This window comes from Drosophila persimilis, unplaced genomic scaffold, assembly GCF_003286085.1.
Source record: "Drosophila persimilis strain 14011-0111.01,24,50 unplaced genomic scaffold, DperRS2 tig00000000-arrow-pilon, whole genome shotgun sequence".
Classification (NCBI taxonomy): Eukaryota; Metazoa; Arthropoda; class Insecta; order Diptera; family Drosophilidae; genus Drosophila; species Drosophila persimilis.
In genome coordinates, this window is record NW_020825288.1 from 27,179,063 (window position 1) to 27,206,090 (window position 27,028).

The 27,028-nt window shown below is 47.8% G+C and overlaps 1 protein-coding gene across 9 annotated transcripts; it reads left to right on the forward strand.

Annotated features, from left to right (window-relative positions):
• On the forward strand, positions 1 to 26,637 carry LOC6594123 (microtubule-associated protein Jupiter). 9 transcript variants are annotated; one of them, XM_026991906.1, is made up of 8 exons: positions 13,368 to 13,517; positions 13,897 to 14,083; positions 23,194 to 23,327; positions 23,603 to 23,635; positions 24,217 to 24,504; positions 24,941 to 24,961; positions 25,078 to 25,485; positions 25,704 to 26,637. In XM_026991906.1, the coding sequence occupies exons 2-8, from the start codon at positions 14,022 to 14,024 to the stop codon at positions 25,868 to 25,870; spliced, it is 1,113 nt and encodes a 370-aa protein (XP_026847707.1). In that variant the 5' UTR covers positions 13,368 to 13,517; positions 13,897 to 14,021; the 3' UTR covers positions 25,871 to 26,637. The 9 variants fall into 9 exon arrangements, with proteins under 9 accessions (XP_026847716.1, XP_026847740.1, XP_026847747.1 ...); XM_026991915.1 differs by lacking the exons at positions 13,368 to 13,517; positions 13,897 to 14,083 and adding an exon at positions 1 to 175; XM_026991921.1 differs by lacking the exon at positions 23,603 to 23,635 and having other exon boundaries at positions 13,370 to 13,517.
• Positions 26,638 to 27,028: the final 391 nt, after the last annotated feature.

Sequence of the window (27,028 nt, forward strand, 5' to 3'; positions counted from 1 at the left end):
ATTTTCCTTTGTGTGCATTTCTCGTTGCATTTACTTGTGTGTTTAGATTAAAGCGTGTTCGTTCGTGACTATAGATTTGACGATACTTCAAGAGCAAGAGCAACAGATCAGATCAGACCAGAAGCAGCAAGATGATCTCCAATTACGATATCACCGACAGCAAGTCCAGCAGCAAGTAAGTGTGTTCAAGGGACAAAATTTGCCGGCATTTTTAAACGCTACGGGTGTGTGCGTGAGTGTTCGTTTGGTAATGTAGGCGTTGGGCGCACACATTCAAACGATTTGCTGGTATTGGTATTGGTGGTTCTTTCGTAAATTTGCAATAAAACGTTTATCGTCTTTATTTTTTGCACTCTTTCGGTTTCTTTTGGCATTGTGGCTTCCCCACCCCATTAACTCTTATTCCGGCATTTCCGTTCCGAATCTCTGTTATGCTTTCGATTCATATTTCTCTGGTGTTCCATTTACCGCTATATTGATATTTCGCTGGCGTTTTTTCCGCCTTCGACGCTGCGGATAACTGTTAAAATTGAATCGGGCTATAAAGTTATTGTTGTGGACGCGTTTCCTGGAGTCCTCCGCCGCCTGGAAACGCCCTTAACAACTAATATTTGATATACGCCCGCCGTCAGCCATCAATGCACCAGATAGGATGGGGGGGATCCAGCTGCAGCCGGAATTCAATATTCTTACCATTTTAAGCGACACTAGTACAGTGGTGGTTCTAGCTAAGTGCACACCACACACACACACACACATGTAACTGTCGGTCGGGGCAAGGCCAGAGCAGCCAGTGTGCCAGTTTCCAGTTACCCTACCCCTCCCTTCCCTTTGCTTTACGACCATCATGCAGTGGACATCTGTCCGTCCCTCTCCTTCTATCTCTGTGTGTTTTTATACCGTTTGATATAATTTATAACACAGTAAAGGCTCTCTTGATCGGACAGTGCTTTGGAGTACCCGAAACTACTAGAACTATTGGCTGTCCGCCCAACCGAGGTGGAAAATCACTTTCCGCGGATCTTCCTGCCGTCTGTACGGGGAGTGCACTGGAACATTCTTCAGTGTCTGCTCCAATGGGACCTCCACTGTAATTATTTGCGATCCAAATGGCGCTGCCTTTTGTTTTTCGGAAGCACTTCGTATAAGACGGTCTATAAGTGGCACCAGCAGCACTCCTGAGTCATGCTGGAACTATTCTTCTGCAGCTGCTTGGTTTCGCACTTGATTATTACCACCATCATCATCATCATTATTATTATTATTGCTGCTGCTTTTCCGATGGCGGCCGATGAGTAATTGCAGGTCCTACGTGCGCTGGGTGGGGGGGTTTCTTGTACAGTGGCGGGCTGCGATTGTGTGTCCACTGGCGCGCTCTCTCTCCCGGACTGCAGCGACGACCCCAAATCGTATAATTACCGTGCATATATCCATGTTCGGCTATGTTCGGGGCGATGGGGATACGTTTTAGCCATAATGTCGTCACGTGCCGCACTCTCTAGGTGTTGTTTCTGCCTCTACAATATATGCTATATTTAACAAGTCACGCGATCTGAGTGCAGCGAAGTTTCAGGCTGGCGCTGGCGCTGACGCTGAGAGGCAAGTGCATTGAACTCTGGACACATTGCATGTTCGTTTGGTTTTTCTGTTTCTGTTTTCTGCTTCTCGTTGTTGGCCATAAAACTAAATGTCGATTTTGATTGCCTTAGCCTGGCCTGAATTGCTATGTGGCTATGTGGCTATGGGGATGGGTTTGGGTCTGGGTCTGGGCCTAGCCTTTTAGTACGACTCAATGGATGGATCTAATTCCACGCCGATGGATGGTAGAACCTCTGGAGAAAGCCGCGAATGCAGGCGGCGGCGGGCAGGCCGCACCCAAAATGCAGACAGACGACAAGCCCATATTAATCCGTTGCTGCTACTCGCCATAGACCGAGAGAGGGCCAGAACAGGAGAAGGAGGAGGAGTTGATGGTTGACGGTTGACGCATGCAGCCCACACGATAAGCAACCCCCCGACCGACCGACCGACGATACACCGATACACAGAGGCCATAGTAGGACACACTATCTGTCATATGTGTCGCTCCTCCTCCTCCTCCAGATGTCAGGTCAAATGCATTCCAGGCCTGGATGCAAGGGTGGGCCGTGTCCCTGTCCTCCCCGAGTCTCCCTGGTAGATAAATTGTCTTTTTTTTGTGAGTGTGTGTTTAAATTAGGGAAGCCCTAAGAGAGTCACGTTTCCTGGATGGATGGATGGATCTATCCGCCAGTGAGTCATACCCCAAGGCAGAGACCGACCGACCGATTGATGAATGATTAATGAGTGCATTTGGAACGGTGTAAAAGGAGGGGAAGGGAAGCGATTTTGGGTCTTAAAAGGGATTTCAAATGAATGTATCTTCATTTTGTTAGATAATTGTTTTGACTTTATTTTAACTTTTGTGTGCCCTTTGCGAGAATGGGGGGAGTGGGGAGTATGACTAAGGTGCCTCTCTGCTCTTTCCCCCGTCCCTCTGCAGGTATGTTTCCGGCTTACCTTCTCGATTACTCGATTGCCTAATTGGGAACAAGAGCTCCAATACGTCAATGCCTCCCCATGGTCTGGCCTGTGGATTGGCTGTGGCCGTATAAGCAAATCTCAAGGCTGTCTCAAAGCAAGCAAATGCAAAACGCTTCGCTGAGCAGCGAGTATTCGAGTATCTTTGGGTGTAAGCCCCGAAATCAAATGCCCCATTGAGTGACAATTTTGGTAATATTTTCACTATAATTGGACACGCAACAGATACGGCAGATACGCAGAGATACGCCGAGACACTGAGATACTCACTTTCGGTAATTGTTAAATTGTACATTTTTTAGCAGCTCCCCGGCTCCCGGCTCTGACTCGGACTCGGACCATTTGTGTCGCCTTATAAGGCAGTCCCCTGCCTGTTTGATTACGCGTTTCGCGCTGTGGCTGTGGCTGGGACTGGGGCTCGTTTTTGCATACTCGTACTCATACTCAGTTTTCCTCCCATTTGTAGAACAATCTTTACACAGTTTCCCCCCCACTTGCCCCCCACTCGATCTGATCAGATCTGTGCCTCTGGCTCTGGGCTCTCGGATCTGCTGTTGCCGGCTGCATGGGCGATTACCATTATGGTCTATTGCCACACGCCCACCCTCTCTCTGCTGTTGATGCTGCTGCTGCTGCTGCTGCTGCGGATTTATGGTGGAAGCCTTGGCTCTGCGACTCGGAGAGATCCCTGAACTCTGGGCGTAAATTGCTGACTCACAGCCAGAGCACGAGAGCTGATGGAAAACTGATTTTCCCTCCTGCCTCCAGCCTCCAGCCTCTTGCCTCCTCCTTCTTCTTTGTTCGCGAATCGCGCACAAGCAGCTGGCTCTCCAGCTCTCGAGCTCTCCTCCAGGCCTCCGCACAGCTCCGCAGGCGGGTTAAATGGATTGCTCCCACTGATTCAGCCATATTTTATATACACATGTATATACACATATTTGCATTGATTGGGAGAGGAGTCATGGGGGGGACAGAGGGACGTATGGACGTAGGGACGTAGGCCTCCATTATCCATATCCATAATCATCTTACAGGCTTGACACGTTCTCCGGCTCTCTTTTCTTTGTGGGCCCGAACAGGGCGTGTCCCTCTTTGGCTCTGTTCCTTTGTGTTCTGTCTCCACATGACAATGCACTCGAAACTCGACTCGACTCGGTGCCGTGAATCACTGATGAGTGTCGCCTCCGTCGCCTCATCCTGTAGTTAGGCCAGGCCTACGATTAGCGCGCTACCTGAATTGCGAATTGCCCTTACTGCCCCTCCCCACGGCCCACGCCCCACCTAATCCCAGACGCCGGTAGTCTGACTTTTGGACCTTGAAAACAGGCCTCAGCCCCCCAGAGCCCAGATCCCAGACGAGCACCCGCCCCCCCCATTTTGGCGGTGGTGGGTAATTTCCAAGGACAGGTCTGTCTGGATGGATTGCAGGGGTTGCTGCATTTGGAAGTGCACTGCCTGGAGCGGATCTGGAGCAGGAGCCGGAGCCGGGATTTGTTTGCGAAAGTGAAAGCCCTTCAGGGGTTTCTCTGCAGCTGCAACCACCACCAACAGAACAGAAGGACCTCCATCCGAGGGTGGATTTTGAGCCTGCATTGCAATTCCCCGCAGAATTTTGCGCAGAAATTAAATCAATTGAGGATTTGGCATGTGCTCGTCGTGGGGGGGTTTTGTTTTCGTTTTTTGAAGGGGGAGAGGCAGATTCTGGAACTCTCTAGAGGCACTTGTCCTGGCGATGCAGCGGATCCAGCGGATCGTGTGAAGAATCAAAACTGGAGGCTATCGTTAGGGCCTCTTCTGAGTCTCTGAATAATTTAAGCTTCTTTTGTTTGATTTATTTTACGATTGCTCTCCATTTTGGTCACTCGAATATAGAATTTATGTATAATAACCCAGATATCTCCAGACAAAGAACACACCCAGAGATCGGAGATACATCTGGAGTCTGGGTCTGAATTAATTTACGCTTTAATTAGTGAAGCATTCCATTCCCCCCATTCCATGATAAGTTCTTTCCGAATTGCATAGCGAAATGAAAAAAGATCTGGAAGAAACTGGAAACTGGAAATGCGATCCATCGGCCAGCGAGGAGTCAATGGCCACAATCTGGGTTACTCTCGATGCAAATTGTCTGGGTTTCGGCAACGCCCACCCCCAATCCCCCTCTGGAACAAGGTTCCCATTGAAATGCGATAACACGCGAGTACATTCCGGGAATTGGATGACATATACCATATTTCATATCTATCTTTTCGTTTTTATTTATTTATTATAAATATTTTGCATACTCCAAAAAGTAAACATCAAAGCGGAACCTTGAAGACCTCTTCTGGGGAGACTGAATACCGTGGAAAGGTGGGGATTTTTTGCTAGAATAAATAACTGCGAGAAAGTTTGCTCAGAATTCTGGTCTTTATCGGATTTGACAGTTTTCAGAGTGCACAAATCGGTGCTGTTCCATGTTATTAACAGCTAAAATATCATAAATATTATTCATACGATAGTCTGTGGTTCGTGGAATGAGGCTTGGATCTGGCTGATGGCCAGCTGGAACAGCTGCATTAAGTTTAAGCCAAGTCCATTGACTGAGACTACCTGCTCGACGATGACGCTGATGATGACAAGAGAAGTTTGCGACTTGCCCCAAAAGTTCGTTCACTCTTGACACTGAAACGGAAGGGAGATCGGATCGGAGAAGCGAAGAGGAGCGACGGAGATTCAGAGACAGACGACAACTCATCCTCTCATGTCCACCTTTGTGCTCCGTCATGTTTATCAACAGGTTCTGGTGTTCCTCCCTGGAGAATGCCTTCCTCTCCATCTCACTCACAATCGCAATCCCAATTCCCAATCCCAGGAAAGGGATCCATCCGCCCAGGGGAGGATCCGCTAAAGAAAAGGCGACTGGGTCGACGTCTCGACTGCCGTTGGAGGCTTCTGCTGACGCTGAAGCACACTTCTGTCCAGAAACAGGTTTCCTCTTCGATCCCATCCCACTCTTCGACGCTTTCTTTCGTTCCGCCCAGCTCCTCCTCTCAGTCGCTCAGGAGAATTCTGCGAGAAACCAAACCGGCTACAGCAGGTGCCCCTTACTCTCCTTCCTCCTCCCTCCAGCCTCTCTCTTCTTTAACGGAAATTAATTCCATTCCTGTAATAATTTTCCATCTGAGAATTGGTGGAAATTGAACAACAATGCGGGCGGCATTTATGTGTTTTGAAATAGATATCCATTATCAAAGCCCCCAAGCCGAGCATTCTTAAGCCTTTGTTTGGAACCCCTATCTCCTATAAGCGGATGAAACGAATGAAGCGGGGACTCTCCCCCTCCCTCTCTCTCTCTCTTTCTCTCTGTTTGATTTGCTATTATCGTTGTTCCGTTCTCCGTCTCGGAATGGGAATGGGAATGGTCGCAAACACACACTCAAAACGCGGATGCAAACACCACTGTGGCGGCGGCTGGCCATAAAGATAACAATATTTCTGATTTCAGATGCTGCCTAAATAAATACACACAGAATGCAGGCAGAAGGTTAAGGGTCGAATTCGAAGCGACCAGAAGAGAGATAAGGAGAGGCCAATTTCTTGAGAGTAGAAGATTTATCAGAGAGCGAAGTAGAACAAGAGGCACTTATAGCAGGCAAAAAATGGTTTCCAAGAATCCGAAATTATCTATAAATACAGCAATTTTCATCCTGATCGTGTATACATAGAACTTACCAGTGTTGATAGAAATAATAGTCGTAAAACGCGATTGGCTGAGCGCACCATGGCGCCATCTATTACAGTGCTGGCGAACCGCCATGGAAAAACTATGCACTAGCGACATCTTCCGAGTCGAGTTGGCTTCACCAATTTCTGCTTGTCTGGCAACACTGTTTTGTTTGCTACTAGTTCAAAGAAACTTCGCTAGTTGGCGCCTAGGTGACTTTTGGTATTATCAAAAAGATACATTTGAATCACATGAATGTTGTTTTGGCATCTCTTTCTGGTTTATTTGGAAGAACTGATGGCCGGCCGGCTGTCGCTGCCCAGCAATTTATGTGCAATTGGGGAATATCGTTGCCAAAAAGATTGATCCATCGATAAGCTCCAGGTGGCGTGAATTTGATTGATTGATTGATTGATGGATGAGTGTGGAAATGAGTGACTGCCCAGAGAATTGCATTTGCATTTTTGATGGCCGTTTAGCGGATAAGGAATGTCGTGTCTCTGCTGCTGGTGTCCCACTTGGAAATGGGACTCCATTTGGACTCTGGATTCGATCCCAAATGATTTGGAGTGAAAGCTATCTTCGGATGATATCCTCAAGATTGTTTTAAGACTTAAATATTGTATGGGTATATTCATTAGTATATTATGATCTAACATTAACCTTCCCCACTCTTCATCTCCATCTCCATACCCCATTTATCTTTGTTTGAGAGCCGGAGCCAGAAGTGGCATGTTGCGCCTCACAGTTCGTGCCTCTGTTGCACTGGTGGCTGCGGTTGTGTCTGTGGCATTATCTGCTAATCTGCACACTGAAATCGGCGTAAATAATTACCATCGTTTGAGCGCGCGGGCTCCGTCTTTGAGCGAGCATTTCTTTCCACAGCGAAAATGATTCGCATCTAAAGAAACAGAAGAGGAAGAAGAAGAAGTTGCAGCAGAACGAAAGAAAATAAAAGAAACGGGAATTCCTAATTTAATAGTAATCATAATGAATGGAATGCATTTCAGGCTGAACTCCTCTTCCAGCTCCTCTTCCCAGGCTACAGATTCTGGGCCAACCATCCGTAAAATGGAGCAAACTTTGGGGGAGAGGGAGAAGCTTAGAGCCAGCCTCCCCTCTATATATCCTCTAGCGTTAATGTTCCGTTGGCATGCCGCAAGATTTGACGCACAGATGAAGATCAGTCTGAAGATTGGGATTTGAGAAGGAGACGCCGACGACGACGACGTCGCTGCATGCCACACATCATCATCATCATCCATGATCTTATGAGCAGAACGATGCGTAGTAGAGAGGCAACCGTCGCGCAAAGCATTTTATATAACATTTGATTTGGTTTCCAAGAATTTCAATTAGCTGGGAAATGGGCAATGGATGCACACAGCAACACAGCAACACAGCGACACAGCCACAACTCATTCATCTGCTCCGCTGGGATTATCTAAGATCTGCTTTCCAGCTTAGAGGAAAGCATATATTTTCCCCACCATTCGACTAGCATTCGGCTTTGCTCTTGGCTTTGCTCTTGGATCTTGGTCTAAGCCCCAGCGACAGCTGCTGCATCGCCTTCCCCTTGGTTGCACGTACGAGTACCCCCACCCCCCCACAAACGTGAAAAGTGCTGACACACACAGTCGACACTCTGTTCGCTCCATGTTGCATGCTGCATGTGCCCCTCCCAGTTTGACGGCTTCTTAAATTGTGTTAACTCTTTGGTCGGAAATATTAGTCAGCGACGACGACAACAAATTGAGTTTCCCAGAAGAAACAGCCCAAAAACTCTCGGACATTGGCTCTGAGAAGATCAAGGAAACGATTGGGAGCCGCTTAGAGCTGCTTAGAGGCATCCCCTTGGTCGAAAGATCGATTCTTGGTTTGGTTTTTAATTAACCAAAGAGTGTAACAAATCAAATTTCAGCTTCAAGCTCTGCCTTTCACTCGATAAACAAATAATAATTCAGCTGTGCTTTTGTGCCTCTCTGCCACTCTGCCACTCGTTGCGCTCAATGGGTTTATGTGCAAACTTTTCACTTCACAGATCGGCTGAAGGGGAGAGAAACTGTGGCTGAAACAAAAACCAAAACCAAAGCCAAATTCGAAGTCGAAGCCGAAGCCGAAACCGATCAAAGCCCAAATTGATACCCAATTTTGGCTCTCGACTTTGGGCTAATGGCTAAGCAAACACCCAACGAGAGTCCGGACCCCGGAGTCTGAATCACGCACTGCACTTGACCATTATCGGCCGATCCAAGAGGAGGGGGTGGTGAGGAGTTGGAGTTGCATTCCACATTGAATGCACCGCAGACATGCGATCATCGGGGGAATAGTTGCCCGTCCATTGGCTCCTTCTTTCCATCCATTGTTGATACACATTTGAATATACATCTCTGGCATATCCCCTCCTCCTTCTTGTAATCATAACTGCCTGTAATTCCCATCATTGATGGGAATCTACTAGCTGGAATCCCATTTTGGAATTGTTTTGGGGACAGAGACATGTGTTCGATTGCAACCCACGCGAATCCATGGAATGAAATTCTATAAAGAGATGTTGCCCCGCAAAGCCATCAAAATTATCTCCTCCCCTGCCCTCCCTCTGCCCCATTTCGAACCACCAAAACAATTGTTTTAATTCCGTTTTAATTGTTTGTTTATTTGTTGATTTAATGTTGATTCCATTTAATTGAATTGAAAACTGTTCTAAAGACCTTGCCTTGCCTTCGACCTTTTTTCTCTCCCTCTCTCTTCATTTCCCACGTAATTTGGAAAAGTTTGTGCAGTTTTTCGCCGTTTGTACGCTGAAAAATGTCAAGGAAAATGCTGCACTGCACTGCAGTGCCTGTGGCATGAGGGCGTGGCTGAAGAAGGGGGAACGAAGTAGCAGCGGAGGAGGAGAAACTTTTGGTTTCAATCGATTACACGATAACTAACAAAGTTCTAGGCAATCGATTAGCATTCTTGCTGAAGAAATTTGTGCCTCTCTGCGGCAGGGGAGGAAGGGGGTGAAAGGGTGGAGACCCTGTGGCATTCCCTGGTCAAGTGGTCGTCTGCTGCTCTCGAAGCCATTAAAGATGCAACTCTTTAGCTTCCTTATGGCATCTGCTGGGCTGCTGGGCAGAGATCAAGTGCCAGACACAACATTTTATTGGCCAGACACAGACTCCACATCCCCCAGCATGAGAGAATATCGCTGTGGTGTATATATAGAAGCAGACACAAGTCCTACAGTGAAGCCTCCACCAACTGCAAGACGGAGAAGTATCATTATCTTTGGCTGTGCTCCATATTGCAGAGCAAATATTTTGCAACATTTGCTTTGCCTTAAGATTGGTGTTTTTTGTATAAACAAAAGTGGACCTCACGCATTTTAGAAGACAGACAGCCAGCAGATGGGGGGAGGGGCAGGCGGTTGTTTGGGGATCACTTTTTTCAATGAAAACTTTTCCATCCAATTGTTGTTCGACACGAAACCCGAAAGAAAGGGTAGGAAAGAGTAAGAGGGAGGGGTGGGGCGGGGTGGGGCAGTTGAAAAGTTAAAAGTCAAAAGAAATTAAAGCATTAATTTAACGCCAGCTTTGCTTCGAGATAGCAGGGGGAGAGAGCATTGTGGATGGGTTGTGGGTCTCTGGTAATTGTTACCTTACCCCCACCCAAGCCCCAGGCACACACATGTGTGTGTGTGTGTGCGTGTGTGTGTGTTGTGGCAACAGACAATGCATTCGAGGAAGTTGCTCCGTCGCTCGCGCTTTTGTGGGGCCAATCATTAAGGCATCATTTCAGGCATTGAACCAGCATTGAAGCTTGGGACCTGGGCCCTGCTTTTAGGCCGCTTGAGGCGGCTTACAACGGTATTAAAAGCGTGATTACATACGCGTACGTATACGGGTGCGTGTGAGTAAGAGCGAGCGAGAGAGAGCGAAAGGGAAAGTGTTTCCCCATTACATGCCATGTTCTACTCTCAAGAGAAGAGAGCAGCCCCTCTCTGTCTCTCCCTCTCTCTCTCTATGAAAGAAAGATGGAGATTGATTAAACTGTTTTTCATGATGCATTTCCCTTGATAATTTTCCTGTCTCGATTTTCTGTTGATTTAGTTTCGTGGCCCCTGGGCCGAGGCTAATGCCTTAATCATATGATAAACCCTGTCCGTCCGAGCGAAAAAAAAAAAGAAAAAGATTAATTTCCCAGCAGCGGCAGCAGCAGGCAGTAGTCGCAGTCGCCGTCGCAGTCGTAGCAGCGGGAACGAAAGGAAAGCTAAAGTAAGTTGTTGGCCAAAACTAAATGTGGCATGGGGCATGGGGCCACCGCTCACCTTTCTGACCGAAAGTAGCATTTTGATGGTTTTGATGTGCTTCTGCTGCTCCTCTTTCCCCCTCCGTTCCCCTCCGTTTTGTCCGCCGTTTGCCTCTGCACGTTTTCCTAATTACTCCATTTAATCTCCGCTTTAAAGACTGCTTTTCTGCTGGTCAGTCAATGGCCTGCCTGCCTGCCTGTCAGCCGCAGAGAAAACTTAAAAACTGAATATTCATATGGGGAGCACTCTGGTACTGGTACTCCACTCGCACTCTATAATTTTCGCTTCTGAGTGATTTCATAGACCGTTAAATAGCAACAAAAATATATTATGGTATATGGGTTAATCTTCTCCGCTGAGAGAGAGGGAGAGAGAAAGGCTTGCTAGCATCCAAATGCAATCTCCTGCTTTGTGGTGCGTCCTCTCTTGAAAATAAACGATCGAGCTTTAGTGCGTCTGTGTGCGTGGACAGCAGGCAAAACGGACCAATACTCGTGTGCGAGAGCGGCAGCGCAGCGGCAGAACACTCTCCCAAGCACAGTGTCGGGCCCTGGCTTGCTCTCTCATTCCCTTCGTTTCGATTTCAAAGCCCGCCTCCTCACTTGTCCGCCTCTCATTCCATCGCCTGCTTAATCTCTGATTCTTTCGTGTGCTTAAAGCTCTATCCCTCCTCTGCCTCTTGTCTGCTAGCGATCAATGCACGCGTAATAAAAGTGAGTGTAATGCTTATAATTAACCAAAGTTTCTTCTCATATGGCAAATATGGCAATGGAAAATGCATTTCCGAATGTCACAAATATTATAGTTTCCATATGTTAAGCACGTACGATACGGGAGGGAGGGAGACTGCCGTTAGTTGGATTGGTAATTATGCAGAGGGCTGTGGCACAAGACAGTCGGCAGCAGGCAGTAGACAGCCCCGGAAATTTCACTTTATGCAGTGAAATTATTTATTGACTTAAATATTCGCAGTATGTACAATATTTGCTGTTGCACGGTGCATCGTTGGGGGAGGGATGGAGGGGACAGAGTATGTATTGAAGTATTGGCTCGAAGAGTAAGTGTCAATGCGCCTGGTTAACAATCACATTATATTCGTAGGGTTTGCTGCCGCGGTGTCACTTCAATTGTCAGATGCCGCTGCCCACGTACATGCCCACTCCAGTGTGTGTGTATGTGTGTGTTGCATGATGTTTTAACTAGTCAACGGCCACATGCCATAAGGAGCAGCAGCAGCAGCAGACGCTTTCGATGAGATTAGACACACACACCATACGCTGCCAATACACTCGAAAGGCAGAGGCAGAGACAGACGCAGAGGATGGACATAGGAGAGGAGAGTGTAGAGGGCATGTTCCAATGCACTCTACTACACTCGAACCCGAATGAGAGGCGACACTGGCGACAGCCGATGGTGGAAGAAATCACTTTTCTAGTCGATACTTTGCACGATAGAGCACTACGTGGCCCAAGATATGGGTGGTGGAAAGGAGTAGGAGTACTAGGTCTTCCCGCCTATTTTTACCCGCATGGAGTGGGCTTGTGTCTGCCACGTTGCAAGTGCATTACGCCTAGGCTTTTACGACTACTGCCAATACTGGTGCTGACAGAAGAGCGGGACATTGGGGACAGGGGTGGGGATTGGAGGAGCAAGTGGCATGGCTGGCTGCCGGTGTCAGGTTGCAGACGGTGCGGTGCGGTGCGATGCATCCACTAGGCCAGTCAACTCTTCCTCTGGTTTTCCCTACCAAAAAGCTAAAAATAACCTCCATTACCCCGTCGGCCGTCGGTCGTCGGACGGTTCTGGCTTCCTGTTCTGCTGTTCAGCTGTTCAGCTGTGTGGAAGAGAGATCTGTGCCAAATGTTGTGTTCTGTTCCAAGAAAAGAGGCAAACGAAGTATGCAAATATATTTTGCATTTGGTTTCTGCTGCTTGCAACGGACCGGCCTCATTAGTGGCAAGACATTTGGAATTAGAGTTTGCTGCTGGCCGCAAACCCCCTCGGCCTCTGCCCCTGTACCTCGATCCTCGCTGATGATGAAAGTGATTTACGTCCGGCAAACAGAGCAGCATCTTGAGTGCTGCTGCTGCTACATGAAGTAGAGGTGTGTTGGGGACGAGCGGAGGAGGAAAACAATTGCATAGGAACCCTGAAGTGCACTAGACCTGAACTATTTTTTGCTGCTGCTGCTTGAGTTTTTCTCCGCATTCGGTTTTGCCAGTGGAAAAGCTGAACTGAAGCATATCTGCGCATATTTTTGCACACACAGTAGTACTCGTAAAACCAGGCGAAATTTTAATCCCGCAGGTGTTCTTGGAGCGTAAGCTTGAGAGATTCTTCTTTTTAGGTGACCTACCACACGGCAGTGTGGTGAAGTGAGGAGTGTGGTGAAGAGAGGGCAGTGCGCACCAGAGAGTTGGAGAGAGAGGCAACTCCACTTGAATCAGCTGTAGTTTGTTTTTGTTTTGATGAGCCACGCCACATGCTCGTAGCTTGCTGGGTGAGACAGCTCCAAAGAGCGCTCACACTCCCCACAGTTCGTATATGCCACTGCCTCCACCTTCGGCTTGATATACTCTGCGCTCGGAGCTGGTGCTCCCTCTCTTTCTGTGGCTTGTGCGCTCTCTCGGAGCGAGAGTTGGGTTCGTGCGGCCGCCTGGTCGTTGTTTTTGGATCGATAAAACTTCTCGCTGCCGCTGCTGCGCGGCCTCTGCTGCGGGCTCTGCTGCGCCTCTGCTGCCGTGGTATAAAATGCTTTTCACTTTTCCGAATGCACTTTAAATCGCAACCTAAGACCGACCCGTTCACATCAGCAGCAGAAATCGCCGTGAATAACGAAAGCCGAATACCGAGCACCGAGCACCGAACACATTTGCAGTTCCGCATATCCTTCGAACCGAAAATTTGTTGTTCCCGTGACGCGCCGTGTGTGTGTTTCCACAGTTGGAGCTTACTTTGTTAGTGAAGAAAAGTGTGCCCCTGGAGCAGGGATGGGGGTCTGGGGACTAGGGGGAAAAATGTTGCAAAAATTCTGCTGAGTCCTGCTGCTGCTGAATCATCTTATCTAACTTCCGATTCCTCATCCGCTCTCTCTGTCTCTCTCATTCGTTCGTCCGGTCCTGCCTCACGCTCTTTTCGTGTGCTGCTGCGTCTGTGCACAGACTCCTTGCACATTCCTCCATTCCTACGTGATACGGGATTTTATTGATTTTACGCACTGGCACAGGCCCAGCCACTGGCAGCATCCCCATGAGTCATCGCTGCAACATTTTCCCCCCTCTCTCCCGCCTCCGCCCGGCATCTCTCTAACCTCCCGTTCCTCCTCGGTTCGTTTAGATCTTTTGTGGTGCACAAAAATAGGGCAGCTGTAAGCGTAGCTCTTCTTGGAAAAAAAAAACAGAACAAACTTTCGACTTCTCTGTCCACCCACCGCCCCACCTACCATCCGCATTCAATCAGCAATGGCCGCTTATGCTGCATTCAAACACGTCGAGCTTTACAACGTGGGCAAAGCCAAGAAAAGGTAAGAGAGAGCTTTCGGATGGTGCCTGCCGAAATACCGTTATCCTATGTTTGCCCCGTACATATTGTTTGCCCAGATTGCAGAAGTCTTCAATCATCTCATCATTGTTTGAACTGCATCTAGCGTTCCACCACACACACACACACACACATCTGTATGAATATGCATGTATCTGTGTGTGTATCTGTGTGTGCTGGTGCCTCTGAGATTAATTTAGCGTGCATTCACCTCTCACTAAGTAACTAACCAGCAAAAAACAATAACAACAACACCACGTACGTGTTGGCTGGCTGGCTGACTGGCTGGCTGGCTGGCGTATGTGTAATCCGTGAAGAGAACCACTTTTGCAAGCGGCGCCTACTTCCCACCACCCAAGTACCCAACCACCCAGCCACTGGGCCCCCAAAGTGCCCAAGTGCCGAACCGACCAGCTGCTGGCACTCTTTGGATGTCTCATTGATTTTCCTCCTCTACTTGCCACTTGCCACCTGCCAACAAGCCCCCACGGCTGCTCCTACTTCTTGCCCACTGCACCCCAAACCAAAGTCAAAGGGGCCGCGGCATTCTTTTGGGGCAGGGTATAACAGGGAGTAGGGCTGCCCCCCACTCGAAAGAAAGCGCACAAAGAAAGCTCTTTCCTTGTTATGTGGTGCCACAGAAGTTGCACAAAGGAAAATGCAAATTAAGGAGGAGGACAGAACCCTAAAGGATCTCTTGCTTAGAACTTGTACTTGATTTACTTTCAGAATTAACCAAAAAAGATATGTTTCAAAGGGTATCCCATGCTTCGACTCGCACTCGCACCTTTTGAGAGCGCACCTTTCTTTTTTGTGAGTCCGACCGAAGTTTTTCCTTTGTTTCAAGCTTGCAATTCTTTGACCAAGCCCCTTCCCGTGGCACCACCCATCCACCCGTCACCTCACTGGCGGAATGACTGGGAGAGGAGGTGTGCCTGTGCCCCCCGTGTTGGGTTGTGCCGGTACAAGGTGTATAAGGAGGATGGCCATTGCCTTGCCTTTCGACTGGCAAGGCAACAAAAATCGTTACCAAAATGCCTCTGTTGTTCCGTTCCCTGCTCTACTGTACGTTCTACTGTCCGCTGTCCGTTGTCCGTTGTCTGCTGTCCGCCGCTTGACTGTCTGTCAGTGCATTGAACCCTCTGTTTTGCAGGCCGTCCCGCCGCTTACCAGATTAGTGCTGGTCTCTAAATAATTTTCCGTGTAGATATAGCAGATATAAATGTATGCCATGTGCATTCAGAAAACAATTTGCCTGAGACGTTGTTTCGTTTTATGGTCCATGGAAATGTGTTAATCATTGTCATTGATTGCCATTGCAATGCCGATTGGCGTCTCTTTGATTTCCCATTTTTCCATGACTGACTTTCCCGCTGTGTGTGGAAAATGATTAATCTTTCTTTCCATCCATCCAACCGTCCGTCTGTCGAGATTTGTTTCCTTCTTTCGATCTATTATATTGTAAAACAAATCAAATTAAATTCCAAAGGTGCGACTGGCTGGCTGCATTGGGCGCCTGCCTTGGGGATTGAGCTGTTGGGCCCCCTTTTGTTTGAGGGGTGTGCGGGGTGGGGGGTGGGGTGTGGTGGGGGTTGTGTAAGCGGCGGAAATCATGACAGTTGATTCGGTTTATGGCATTGTCTACAACAGTACGGCGATCATTATACGCTTGAATTCCTTTGTACAAAGCACCGTATACCGTGATACCGTATACATGTTGATATTAATTATTTTTACGGCGTAACCCCATTTCGAGGGACTTCGAAGAAGAAATTTAACCAATAATTATATATAATATAAGAAATGTGTGCCTTCTGCGTTGCCAAGTCAACATTTATGTATGTAAATATTTGCACAAAACTCATTTGTATGAGAAATAGTCAACAAATTTTCGTGGGGCATGACCCATTGAGGCGAGGCCGCAAAAAGGAAATCACAGAAAATTTGCCTGCGTCAATGTAATGCCTGTTGACACGGAAATAAGTTTGGCAGCAGAGCGGAGTTCCCTTAGCAACGTCATGTATGTATAGATACAGATACAGAGATACGGATACAGTGCCTCCTGGTGCCTGGTGCCTGAATGAGAAGAGCATTTTGATCGGGAGGAGCAGCCCCAGTCGGGAATGGAATATATTAGAAAGTCCTTTCGCTTTCGCACAGCCATAGACATAGCCATAGCCATAGCTTCTCCCGCTTGCAAATTAATCAATACAAATTTATTAATTACATATTTAAAAGAAAGACACAGACAACTTTCGCTGCTGCTGCAATTCTGGCAATGGATATGGATATGGATATGGGCTCTGCTCGCAAAAATTTACGGAGCCAAAGCCAGCCAATCCCACAGTTTAAGCATACCCATACGCATATACATAATAATAAAAGTGCCACAAACAACATGCCACATGCATGTGGCTGCAACTTTTCCTCTCGCGCCAGCACACACTTTCCTTTGCCACAGCTCTAATCGATAATTATTCATCAGGCATCGGGCATCGGGCAAACACTATCGATAATTGACAATCTAGCGCGGTGGCTTAGAGAAGCATATTTCCACCAGAGAGAGATGGAAACTGCAGCTCTCCGCAGAGTTGGAGTTGGAGTTGGAGTCGGAGTCCAATTATGAATTTTCATCGTGTATTCCCATGGCTGCTCGCTCCTGAGCGAGTGGAGTGACTTTTGAGATGTTGATTCGGAAGAGGGGCATTGGATTCCATTAATCAAAAACACCTCAGTGATACACGATACTCACACACCTTCTATGACTCCTATGCCACCCGCTGTGGCATCTTCAGAGCTGCGTCACGTCACGCTCCTCCCTCCTGCTGACAGCGCCTGGAACACTGGCGAATGCCAAAGGAAGTGGAGAGTGCGTGGAGCTCCAGAGCTGGCATTCAAATTTCAGTTGAATGATGGCTTTCTTTATCTGGGAAATGCGAGAGGGAGCAAGGGGTGGTGGTAATTCCCAGGTGGAAGCTAAAGGCTATCATAGTTGGGGCTTGGATTCATTGGAATTGTTAAATCTTTAGACGACTATAATCCTAAACAGAGATTATACAGAGGAAACACTCTATCCAGCGACTCTTTCTGAAATGCCTAGCCAATCAGCACTTTCGGATGAGCGGCGTAATCATTCTAGAGATCTTCCTCTGTAGATATATCCAACTCTCAAGCCACATTTCTATGGATCATATCGATGGGCTTTCTCCATCTACATTAATGTTGATTCATCCTAATGCTGCCACATGCCACAGATTATTAGTTTTGCTGAAAAGAGCTTTGGAGTGGTGGAAATCGAACGGTAAACGGTAAACCGCGCTTGAGCGATCTCCTGCCACTCCAGTGCCGCTCCCCCTCCTGCAGCATGCCGCATGCCCCAATGGCTTTGGGGGAAAGCAGCAGATTCTTCAATATTTCTGGTCTTTTGTTTGCTTTGCTTTTGGGAAGCAGCAACAATTATAATGAATGGATTGGTGGACTGGCTCTAATCAACGTTTTTAGGTAAATCACAAAATAGGAAGGGGGAGGGGGAGAGACAATCATCCACAGGAACAACAACATCATCATCACAGCTACAATAGAGGAAAACCGCACACAATTTTCGTGCTTCAGTTGAAATTTTCATTAAGTTTTTGTGTCTGTAATTGTGTGTGTGTGTGTTTGTGTGTTTGCGGTTGCACGAAGCTCTGTCTGCAGACTGGACCGATGAAACAAAAGGAAGCAACAGTGTGGCACTGCCGCGCTGCAGCGTAATGAGCCCTGAGGCCGAACAAGCCCCCAAAATAAAAATCATAATAAATGAGCAGCAAACAAAAGAGAAGCAGAAGCAGAAGCAGAAACGGAGAGCCACAGTGCAGCGTGCACCAGAGAGAAACACTAAACAATTACCCGGACATCTGCATGGAGCAGTGGCAGTGGCAGGGGCAGCACTGGCAGTGGCAGGGGCACCACTGGCAGTGGCAGGGGCACCACTGGCAGTGGCAGTGGCAGAGTGAATAACGAATCAAGTGGAACAACCAGCCAGCCAACCCACTGGACTGGACAGAAGAGTGAATCCAACTCCTGCCTCCGATGTACAGGTGCAGTGCAGCATGACATGGCTGCTGCCTTGCCTGCCTCATGGTTTATGGACCAATCATAAAAGCTAGTCTCCGCTCCCCTCCGCTGGCAGTAAATTGTGGATTTTTATTGCATGATCGGTCAGAAGGGAGGAGTGGAGCGGAGCGGAGAGGGGCATTCCATTCCATTCCATTCCAAGTGAAAATCTCTCAGTGGTGACCCTTTAATGGCAGGGAAAACCCACAACCAGACTCCGCTTGCCTTGCAACCTTTCTCTCTGTCCCTGTGGCATACACAAAGTGAATCACAAGTCCCACAGCTTGAGCACACAGTCCAAACAGAGTCATAAAAATCAATTGCAATTAATCAAGTTGCATGTGTTTTGTTTTTTTGTTTAGTTGCAACCCCTGTTGCAACCTCAACGGCAGCGGCAACAGGCAACTTCATTATAAAACGACATGAGGCATCCGCCCAGCCTCCGAGAGAAGACATGCCTCTGTCTGTGGCACTCCTCTTTGCTGCTTTGGTCAGGCATTAGCCAAAAAACAAATTAGCTTTTGAGCCGCCAGACGGTAAGACTTCCATCTACCATCCACCATCCAATCTCTTCAGAGACTTGTCTTTTCCTCGCTCGAAGCACCAGACAGAGTTGACAGCAAGGCAGACGGAGACGGAGATTTTCTTGATGAAATTGAAACTTTTGTTACCGTTGGAATCTCCTCCGAGACGTAAGCTTCTTAATGCTCCAAATGCTCTTTGCTTTGCTCCAAATGCGGCAGACTCGCTTTCCCACATGCTGTCAATACTCGAAAAACTTTAACCACTTTTCCACCGAGCAGTGGGTGGGGAGGGGGGGAAAGAGGGTAGATGAAGATCTTTCGATTTCCACTTTTACTCGTGTGAAGCAAAATGCATTTTTGACAGTTGGTTAATTAGAAAACTGTCGTAATGAATTCCCGCCGCTGACGTCTATGAAGATTAGGAGGAGGAGGAGCTTGTCAATGTCTTCAGTGGGGTTTTTCCTTATTAATACGGGATAAAGTTTTAATTAGAGATTAAATACAGAAATATAATAGCACAAGAAACTGCGCAAACCCTTTCGTCGGCGGCGAGGCTGGCTGGAAGCTTTTTCGGCGGCTCTCTCGCCGATCTGCTTCGTGCTCTCAATAATTCGCCCTCCCTCGCTCGTTCTTTGCTTTGCGATCTCAAGTGCGCGCTCGCTCGCTCCTGCGGTGATTGGGAATTCGCCCAGAAGCGAATTTGCCTTCGCTCTCCTGTGCTGATTGGGAATTCGCCTAGAAGCGAATTCGCCCTCTCTCCTCTCTCGCCCTTAGCAAAAACACAGCCCAGCAAAACTTCTTCGAATCTTCGAACCTCCCCGAACATCTGGAGATCTGTAAAGGGGTGGCAACGCATCTGATGAAACACTAGAAAGTTCATGAAATTTCATAATGTTTAGCGTACCTATTTTTGTTGCTGTAATAATAATAAAAATTGAGTGTCTATCGAAAAATGTGGAAAGGCAAAAAATGTCGAACTTGGACTTGGGCCACGCCCACTTGGTGTAATAATTAATTGGTGGAAAGGCGTTTGGGAAAGCGATGGATAGATCGTATGTTTGTGGTGTGTGTGTGTGGAAACAATTATCACAGCAGTTAAGGAAAGAAAGGAAATAGCAAAAGAAATAAACGAAAAAAAAAATAGAGAGGAAAGACGAAAATACCCTAAAGCCCCGTGACGACGCAGAAGAAGTGGCAGAGAGGCAGAAAGCCCGTCGATACCAAACACCAACTAAACTAAGACTATAACTAAAACTAAAACTAAATCAGAGCGACAACTATCACTTTGAGTCGAGTATTTTTCAGCGGGAATATGCATCGAGACCCCGAACAACTTTTACCCGAAAAAAGGTTGTTTTTCGAAATTCACTCCCAGCTTCCCAGCGTCCCAGCTGCTTGCAACATCTTGCACCTACCTTTCGCCTAGACTCAGTGCCTCAGCCCCCTGTTCTCCGATCCTCCCATCCTCCTATCCTCCTGTGCTCTGTCGTCGATATACATTAATTTTTGTCATCACCAAAAGACCAGACAAAGCCACAGGATAGGCCACTCTTCAGAGCCACCTGCACTCCTGCACTCGCAGGCACTCGGGCCTCGGCGGTTTGGCCTCCACCTGGCTAGCGGTCAGGTTTTGTCGCAGTGCCCCCCCAGGCTCTTTGTGTGTGAAAGGTTTTTCTCAGTTAAGATCACTTTACCCAGGGGGCAGGGGGCCACGAGGCAGGAGGGGGTGACACTTTTCCATTCGCCACAGTTCGATTTGGCTCATATTTCAATTTGAAGGAAAATTGAGAGGTTCCCAGGGGAAAAGTCAAACTCAAAAACAACGAAAACAGCAAGTGGGTTAAAAAAGAATTAACCCATGGGGCTGTACGGGTGGGACACACTCCCTAGGCCCAAGGGAGAAGCCAAAGAAAGTACCTGGTAATCGGAAGCCAGACACAGCGTGACACTTTCTCCGGTAGAACACAGAACCCACAGGCCATGCATGAGTGGGGGGTATGCAGAGAGGAGCGGTGCCACACCGAAGGAGTCAAGTGGCTTGACCTTTGCATTGGCTTCACTGGGGGATTGGTGGATTGCCCGCAGTGGATAATGGCATGGTAATTAGCCATAAACCATAACCCAGTTAAGTTGGAGGCCATTAGGATTGTCAGCATATCGCTGCCAGCAGCAATAGCATTGGCCAGAGCATGATGCCTGATCACATGATGCACCGGGCGGGGGGAGGGAGGGGGGCATGGGGCATAAGGCATACCGCCGCATGTGGCGGCAGCAACTTTCGCTTTCCACTCGATCGGGCCGCCACAAAAGATGCCGGGTCGCCGCAAAGTACTAGTACAATGCACATGCCGCATGTGGCATGAGAGTGTGGCGTCTCTGGTTGCCGGTGCGGTGCGGTGCGGTGGCTTAACTGTTTAAATAATTATTACTTGTTCGTCACTTGCGCAAAAATTGCCCGTTTACCGTTGCTCTGTTAGTTTTTCCTCTGGCCAAAAAAAGAAAATAATGAAAACAAGTCTTTGTCTGGGAAGAGAGGTGTTCACGCTCCGCTGCCGGTCCTAACAAGCCTTTTGAAGACATTTTAATAAGAACACTGTTAAAGAGAGATGGAGAGAGTGTGGAGTGTGTGTGTGTGTGCGTGCGTGTGGTGACAGTTATGATCACAATTACCCCACACACCAACTCAAGCCGAACTCTGCCTGCTGCTCTGCCTGCTGATTTCCCACCACACCTCTACACAAAACTATGTTAAACGGAAGGTGAGGCACTAATTGGGCTATGCGCATAGGTATAGGTCCTGCAGCGGCAGCTTTCACGCACATGCATACCCTCTTATTATCATGCCTTGCTTTGAATACACCTCATATCTCATCCTCTCTCACTCTCATTCTCTCTTCAAAAGCAGTTCTCACACTTTAAAACCTCTGCTGCTGCCGCTGCCGGTGCCGCTGCTGCTGCTGCTGCGACACCAAACATTTAACGGTTATTTTGCCTCTGCGGCTTGCGCTTTGACGCTTTGTCATGTTTAGCACGGCTGTTGCTCTTCCTCTCCCGCTCCCACTTATTTCGGGGGAAGAGAAAACAATGAAGCAGTGCCTGGCTGTGTAATTAATTAGGCACCGCACCGCACCGACGCTCCATGCTCTCTTCCGGCAGAGGCGCAGCAATTGGGTTGCACTTTTTCCACCAGGCAGGAAGAGGCGTGCGCCCGTCTTCTTCGTTTCAGAAAGCTTTCCAACATTTAATTGAATCGCCATCACTTAATCATAGGTCGGTCTTCAGGGCTGGGGGGTTATCTGTGGCTTTCTTTCTCATTGCTCCTGCCCTTCGGTGGCTCATTTTCGGATTATAATTACTATTACAGCAGAGTTTCTTGATTGTTACATTTGTGGCATTCCCTAAGTATCGTCGTAAGCTGCAGTAATCGACAGTAATTACAATGCAATTTTGGTTAATTACCTCCAAAGACGAACCAAACTTACTTTACTCTCACTTTCCTGCGGTGGTCGGGGCAGTGCGTGGCTAGATGGTCCATAAAAACGCAGTCTTTTTAGCTTACTGAAAGCTCCAGTGATTTGAATGGTCTTTGGCTTTCCGTGCCAGAGGGGGCATGTGCCACAGCAGTCGGTAGTAGACGGTCTTGACGGCTGCTGCTTTTGCTGCGGCAGAGTTTAATTGACGTCTCATGCTGGGGGGCTGGGGGCTGTGGAAATGCATTCACAGAAACCATTCACAGATATATCGTACAGATATGTACCCCCCACCCCCAGCCGATAGCCGCCGCTACAGCAACAGCAACAACGGTAAAAGCACGCTAGGCGGCACGCTTGCGCGATTAACAATTTCATTGAAAATGTGCCCCACAATGGGGAGGGGGGGAAAGCAAAAGATATAGGGATTTGGCAATTTTATCTACCAAAAATCATTTCAATTGGATAATTATTACACAAGTCATTACTTTGATGGAAACCCAAAGGCTGTCTATCATCTCCGATCCGGACTGTGGCTGGGTTTCGGACCAGAGCTAACGTGGGGCCACACAGAGCCTAGCATTTCTTCCAGCCTTTTGTTTCAAGCCAGTGTGGCATTGCAATTCTTTCAGCTGAATTTCCACTTAATTGCAATGCGGCTTGAAGCAGAGAGAAGTAGAGACAGCGAGAGAAAGAGAGAGAGAGATGCATCTTGCCGTGACTCCTAATGCCCATTGAGTGCTCATCCAGCCAGAGCCATAGCAAAAGCAAAAGCTCTCGCTCTCCGTCTCCCTGCGTGATGACGTTTAGACACAGACATTAAGTGCAATTCCTCTTCTCTCTCTATCTCTCTCTCATAATTTGCCACTGGCCGAAAGCAGAGAGCGTGGAAATTGTCTGCACTTTATGCACTGTGCCATAACAATTACTGTGCGCGCGTTCGCGGAAAACCCAAAGAATGTGTTTGTAATTAATGAGTTTTCCTTTTTCTCTTTGTCTTGCAGGGTGCTCAGGCCTCCGGGCGGCGGTTCCAGCGACATCTTCGGATCGGATATGCCGCAGACCCCCAGGAACGTGAAGAACCGCATGGTGTCCAACATATTCTCCGTCGAGAAGGACAATAGCGTGAAGAATACTGGTAAGTGGAAGGACGGAGATGGAAGTCCCAATAACCCCCCACCCCAATAGCTGTGCTCCCCATCCATGTCCAGTGGCCCCCCGAAAAAAGCTTATTTATTTGTGCTTTCCTTTCCCTTTGTGTTTTGTGATGTGGGGGGGGAACCCCATCCCCCCTTGGAGATGCTTATTGAAATGTCTATCGTTTTCTTGTTCTCGTTCTCCCCCCTCTCCTTCTTTTGCTCCCCCCGCTCTACTGTTTTCTCTCTTTTTTGTCTTTTCTACGTATCTTTGCAGTACGACAAGGAGCTCACAGATTCTATTTCATTGGTACTTGAGAATACATACTCCCTATATATGTTGTTTGTCATTCATTTCTTTCCGTTGTTGTTGTTCATTTCGTTGCTAATTTCGTGTGTTCCCCAAAATGCAAGTTCCCTCCGTTGGAGCAGCACCTAAATCCCACCACGCCATCACTGAAACACTTGTCCGTAATCCATAATCCACAGTACCCAAAAGGAGGAGGGAGATCATCTCCGAAACACTGCAAAAACCAGTTTCCCACACTCGACCACACGCCACCTCCACCACCACCTCCTCCTCCTCCACCTCCTCCTCCTTGCATCTGCTGATGACATTTTGAATGCATTCAGATACTAGAGGCGGAGCAAAAACCACACTCAAGGCAATCCATTCACTCCACTCACCCACTCACCCACTGATCCACTGTTGTCCACTCTTGTACCTCCTCCCACTCTGTTTCGTAGAACAATAACCAAACTTTACCGCTCGAACCAACAATCCACTAATTTCGAATATCTTTTGTTTCTTTTTGTTATTCCTCGTGTTTGTTTTTCCTCCGTTTGGTGATCGTTTTCATTGATGATGATGATGATGATGCTGTACTACAGGTGATAATCCGCGTCGCGGCCAGAAGCCCGTCGACTCACACTCTCGACTCTTTGGGGAGCCCATGCGCCCCATCACACCCGGCAAGAACCACATGAAGAGCAGCATTCCCTTTGGCCAGAACACAGAGACAGCCGCTGCTGCCCAGAAGCTGCTGACCAACGGCAGCAGCACCGCCAACACCACCAATGGACACCAATACAATGGCAAGAGCGGATCCGTGTCCTCGGCCTCGTCGTCAGTGTCGTCCTCGACCGAGAACCTCAAGATGAACAGTGGCTCCCGATCAGGTAATACACACCACACACCCCACACCCCACCCACCTTTAGGGCTTCGATCAAAAACAAACACAACTACAAGTAGAAACGCAGAAAAGTAGTCCAAGTTTCGTACGTCAAAGACTTGGGAGCCCACATTTGCTGGGGTTTTTGGTTCAGTAGTCAGTAGTCTCACACGAGGCACAACGAACGAAATAGAATCTCACATCGGTCTCTGATTATTATTTTTGGTTATTTTTTTTGGTTGTGTGACAAAAAAACAACAAAAAAGTGTGTGGAAATATAAGTAAAAATTCTGTTTAATATTTTCTAAAACATACGGGGCTTTTTGTCGCCTGGCACATGCACAACTAAAATCGAAACGAAAAACAAAATAAATTCTTGCATCGAATCGAATCGAATCGTATCGCATCATCGGTGGTCGTTTGTCCGGGCTTCTTGCAACAGTCTACATACGCAATATGAGCAGTGAGTATCAGAACCAGTAGTGCCAGTACCATTACAAGTCCTGTCCTGCCTGCATCCCACCTGCATCCTGGCATCCTGGCATCCTTCATCCATCCCCTTCATCCGCCTGCCATTAGGTGTGGAAGATAACGAGAAATCGAAACAAACTAAAACCGATACAGCCGGGTGTCCCCTGACACCGGTAGCAAGTGCAGCTGCACCCCCACCAGCCGACGTTCTTGGCATCGACCTGCCGTGCCTGGACCTCGAAGTTGGTGACGTGCCAAAGGACAACGAGATCTACACGGAGACCGGCAAGCACGACGTAAACATTCAGACGCGCCGAGACTCGGGAAGCAACGTAGAGCAGCCCCACTCGCTGGAAAAGATGCGCAGCACCGCAAATCTCAAGGAGCCCTTGGCCCTCTGCCCGGATTATGTGAAGGAGGTGCATGGTCCGTGCAATGCACGTAATCCCATCACCGGCCTGGGCCTCAACGGGGACGGAGTGGGTGGCCTCAAGCCCGTGAAGCAGAAGATTCGAGGTCGAGCTCCTACACCTACACCGACACCTGCACTTTTGCTCCACCTGAGCGATCTCTGGAGGATCGTAGATCTCTTGGGAGGAGTATCCTCCAAAGATCGCCTTAGCTTCCACAAGTAGATTGAGAATGCGCTTAGAATTAGCTAGGCTTAGCCTACACTGCAATCTGCCATTTTAGTGCCTTACTAATCCCCATTTATTTTGTTCTCTACTCAACAGAGGGAAATCCCGTGACCGGCGAGGGATACAGGGCCGGAGGAACGGACTACATTAAGGCCGCCGGCTCGACCAATAGCGGCAGCGTCGGCAACGGGGACAACGGTGGCAATTCGGTGGTCAACAAGAACCGTGTGCCCCCGGGCGGCTACTCGTCGGGACTCTGGTAATGGAAAGGGACGCTGCCCAAGTCCCAGCACAAGCGAGCGACATGGGGCGCCACAACACAACACCAAGAAGAGAAACAAACGACAAACAACAAAAAAAACACAGTTCTAATACCCACTACACCCCCTACATGATATATACGCGATTAACCAAACATACCAATACATTGCACACATGGAGCATGGAAACTAGCATCGGCAGAAATCAGGCCTCATCAGCGAGCTGGAATTGAACAAGAAAGGGTTGGCAGCAGACACCACAACGGACACAAAACATTTGCTCAAATCGTTCAGCACTGCGTACTCAACAGCACACCTAATCAGCCGGCACTTTTGCAGCACTTTACTCCATAATTAACAGAAAAGATAATTCTGTTATAAATGTCGTGTACCACAAGAACAGAACCCCAACCCTGCCCTGCAATGGAAAAAACCTTCTGGATTCTGGATGAATCGGAACGGAACACGTGCGGTGTCATGTGGGACACTCTTAATTATAGTTGCATCAATAATGTACTAATACTACACGCCGCGACACACATCTAAAACATTATATTTATACCAACCGCATCATTGCCACCCACCCCCCTCACACCCATACACCCATACACCCAATACATACTCGTACATAATATACATTACATACATACATATTACATATGTAATTTAACAGTACGCCTGCACGTACTAATTAAGTGTAAAAATACAAAGCGAATTCGAACCCGAATATTTGTTCAATAAAAATCTTTTCGTACATAATGTGCATTGCACAAGTTGCATTTCAAATCACGTTTTGAATATGGGCTTTGGCGGGCGATGGTGTCATTTGAATTCAATAAATCGATAGAAGCGATTTATCAGTTAGGCGCGATGCCGCAAAGCTGGATTATTTTGCCACTATCAAAAGTCGCGGGGTACTGCTTATCTTTAAATATAGAAAAATTGTGGACATTTTTTTTCTCTGAACTCAGACAATAAAAAGTGTCTTAATTTCATACACTTTCCTATTGGATTCATTAGAATTTTATCGCCAAAAATTTGCAGCATTAGGAATTATTGTATGTTATCTATGGTATTTGATCAATAACCATACGAAGGTATTTTGAATTTTCGCTCTCAAATCGTACTAGCATTTAAGAACTTTTTGCTCATTCACCTTTA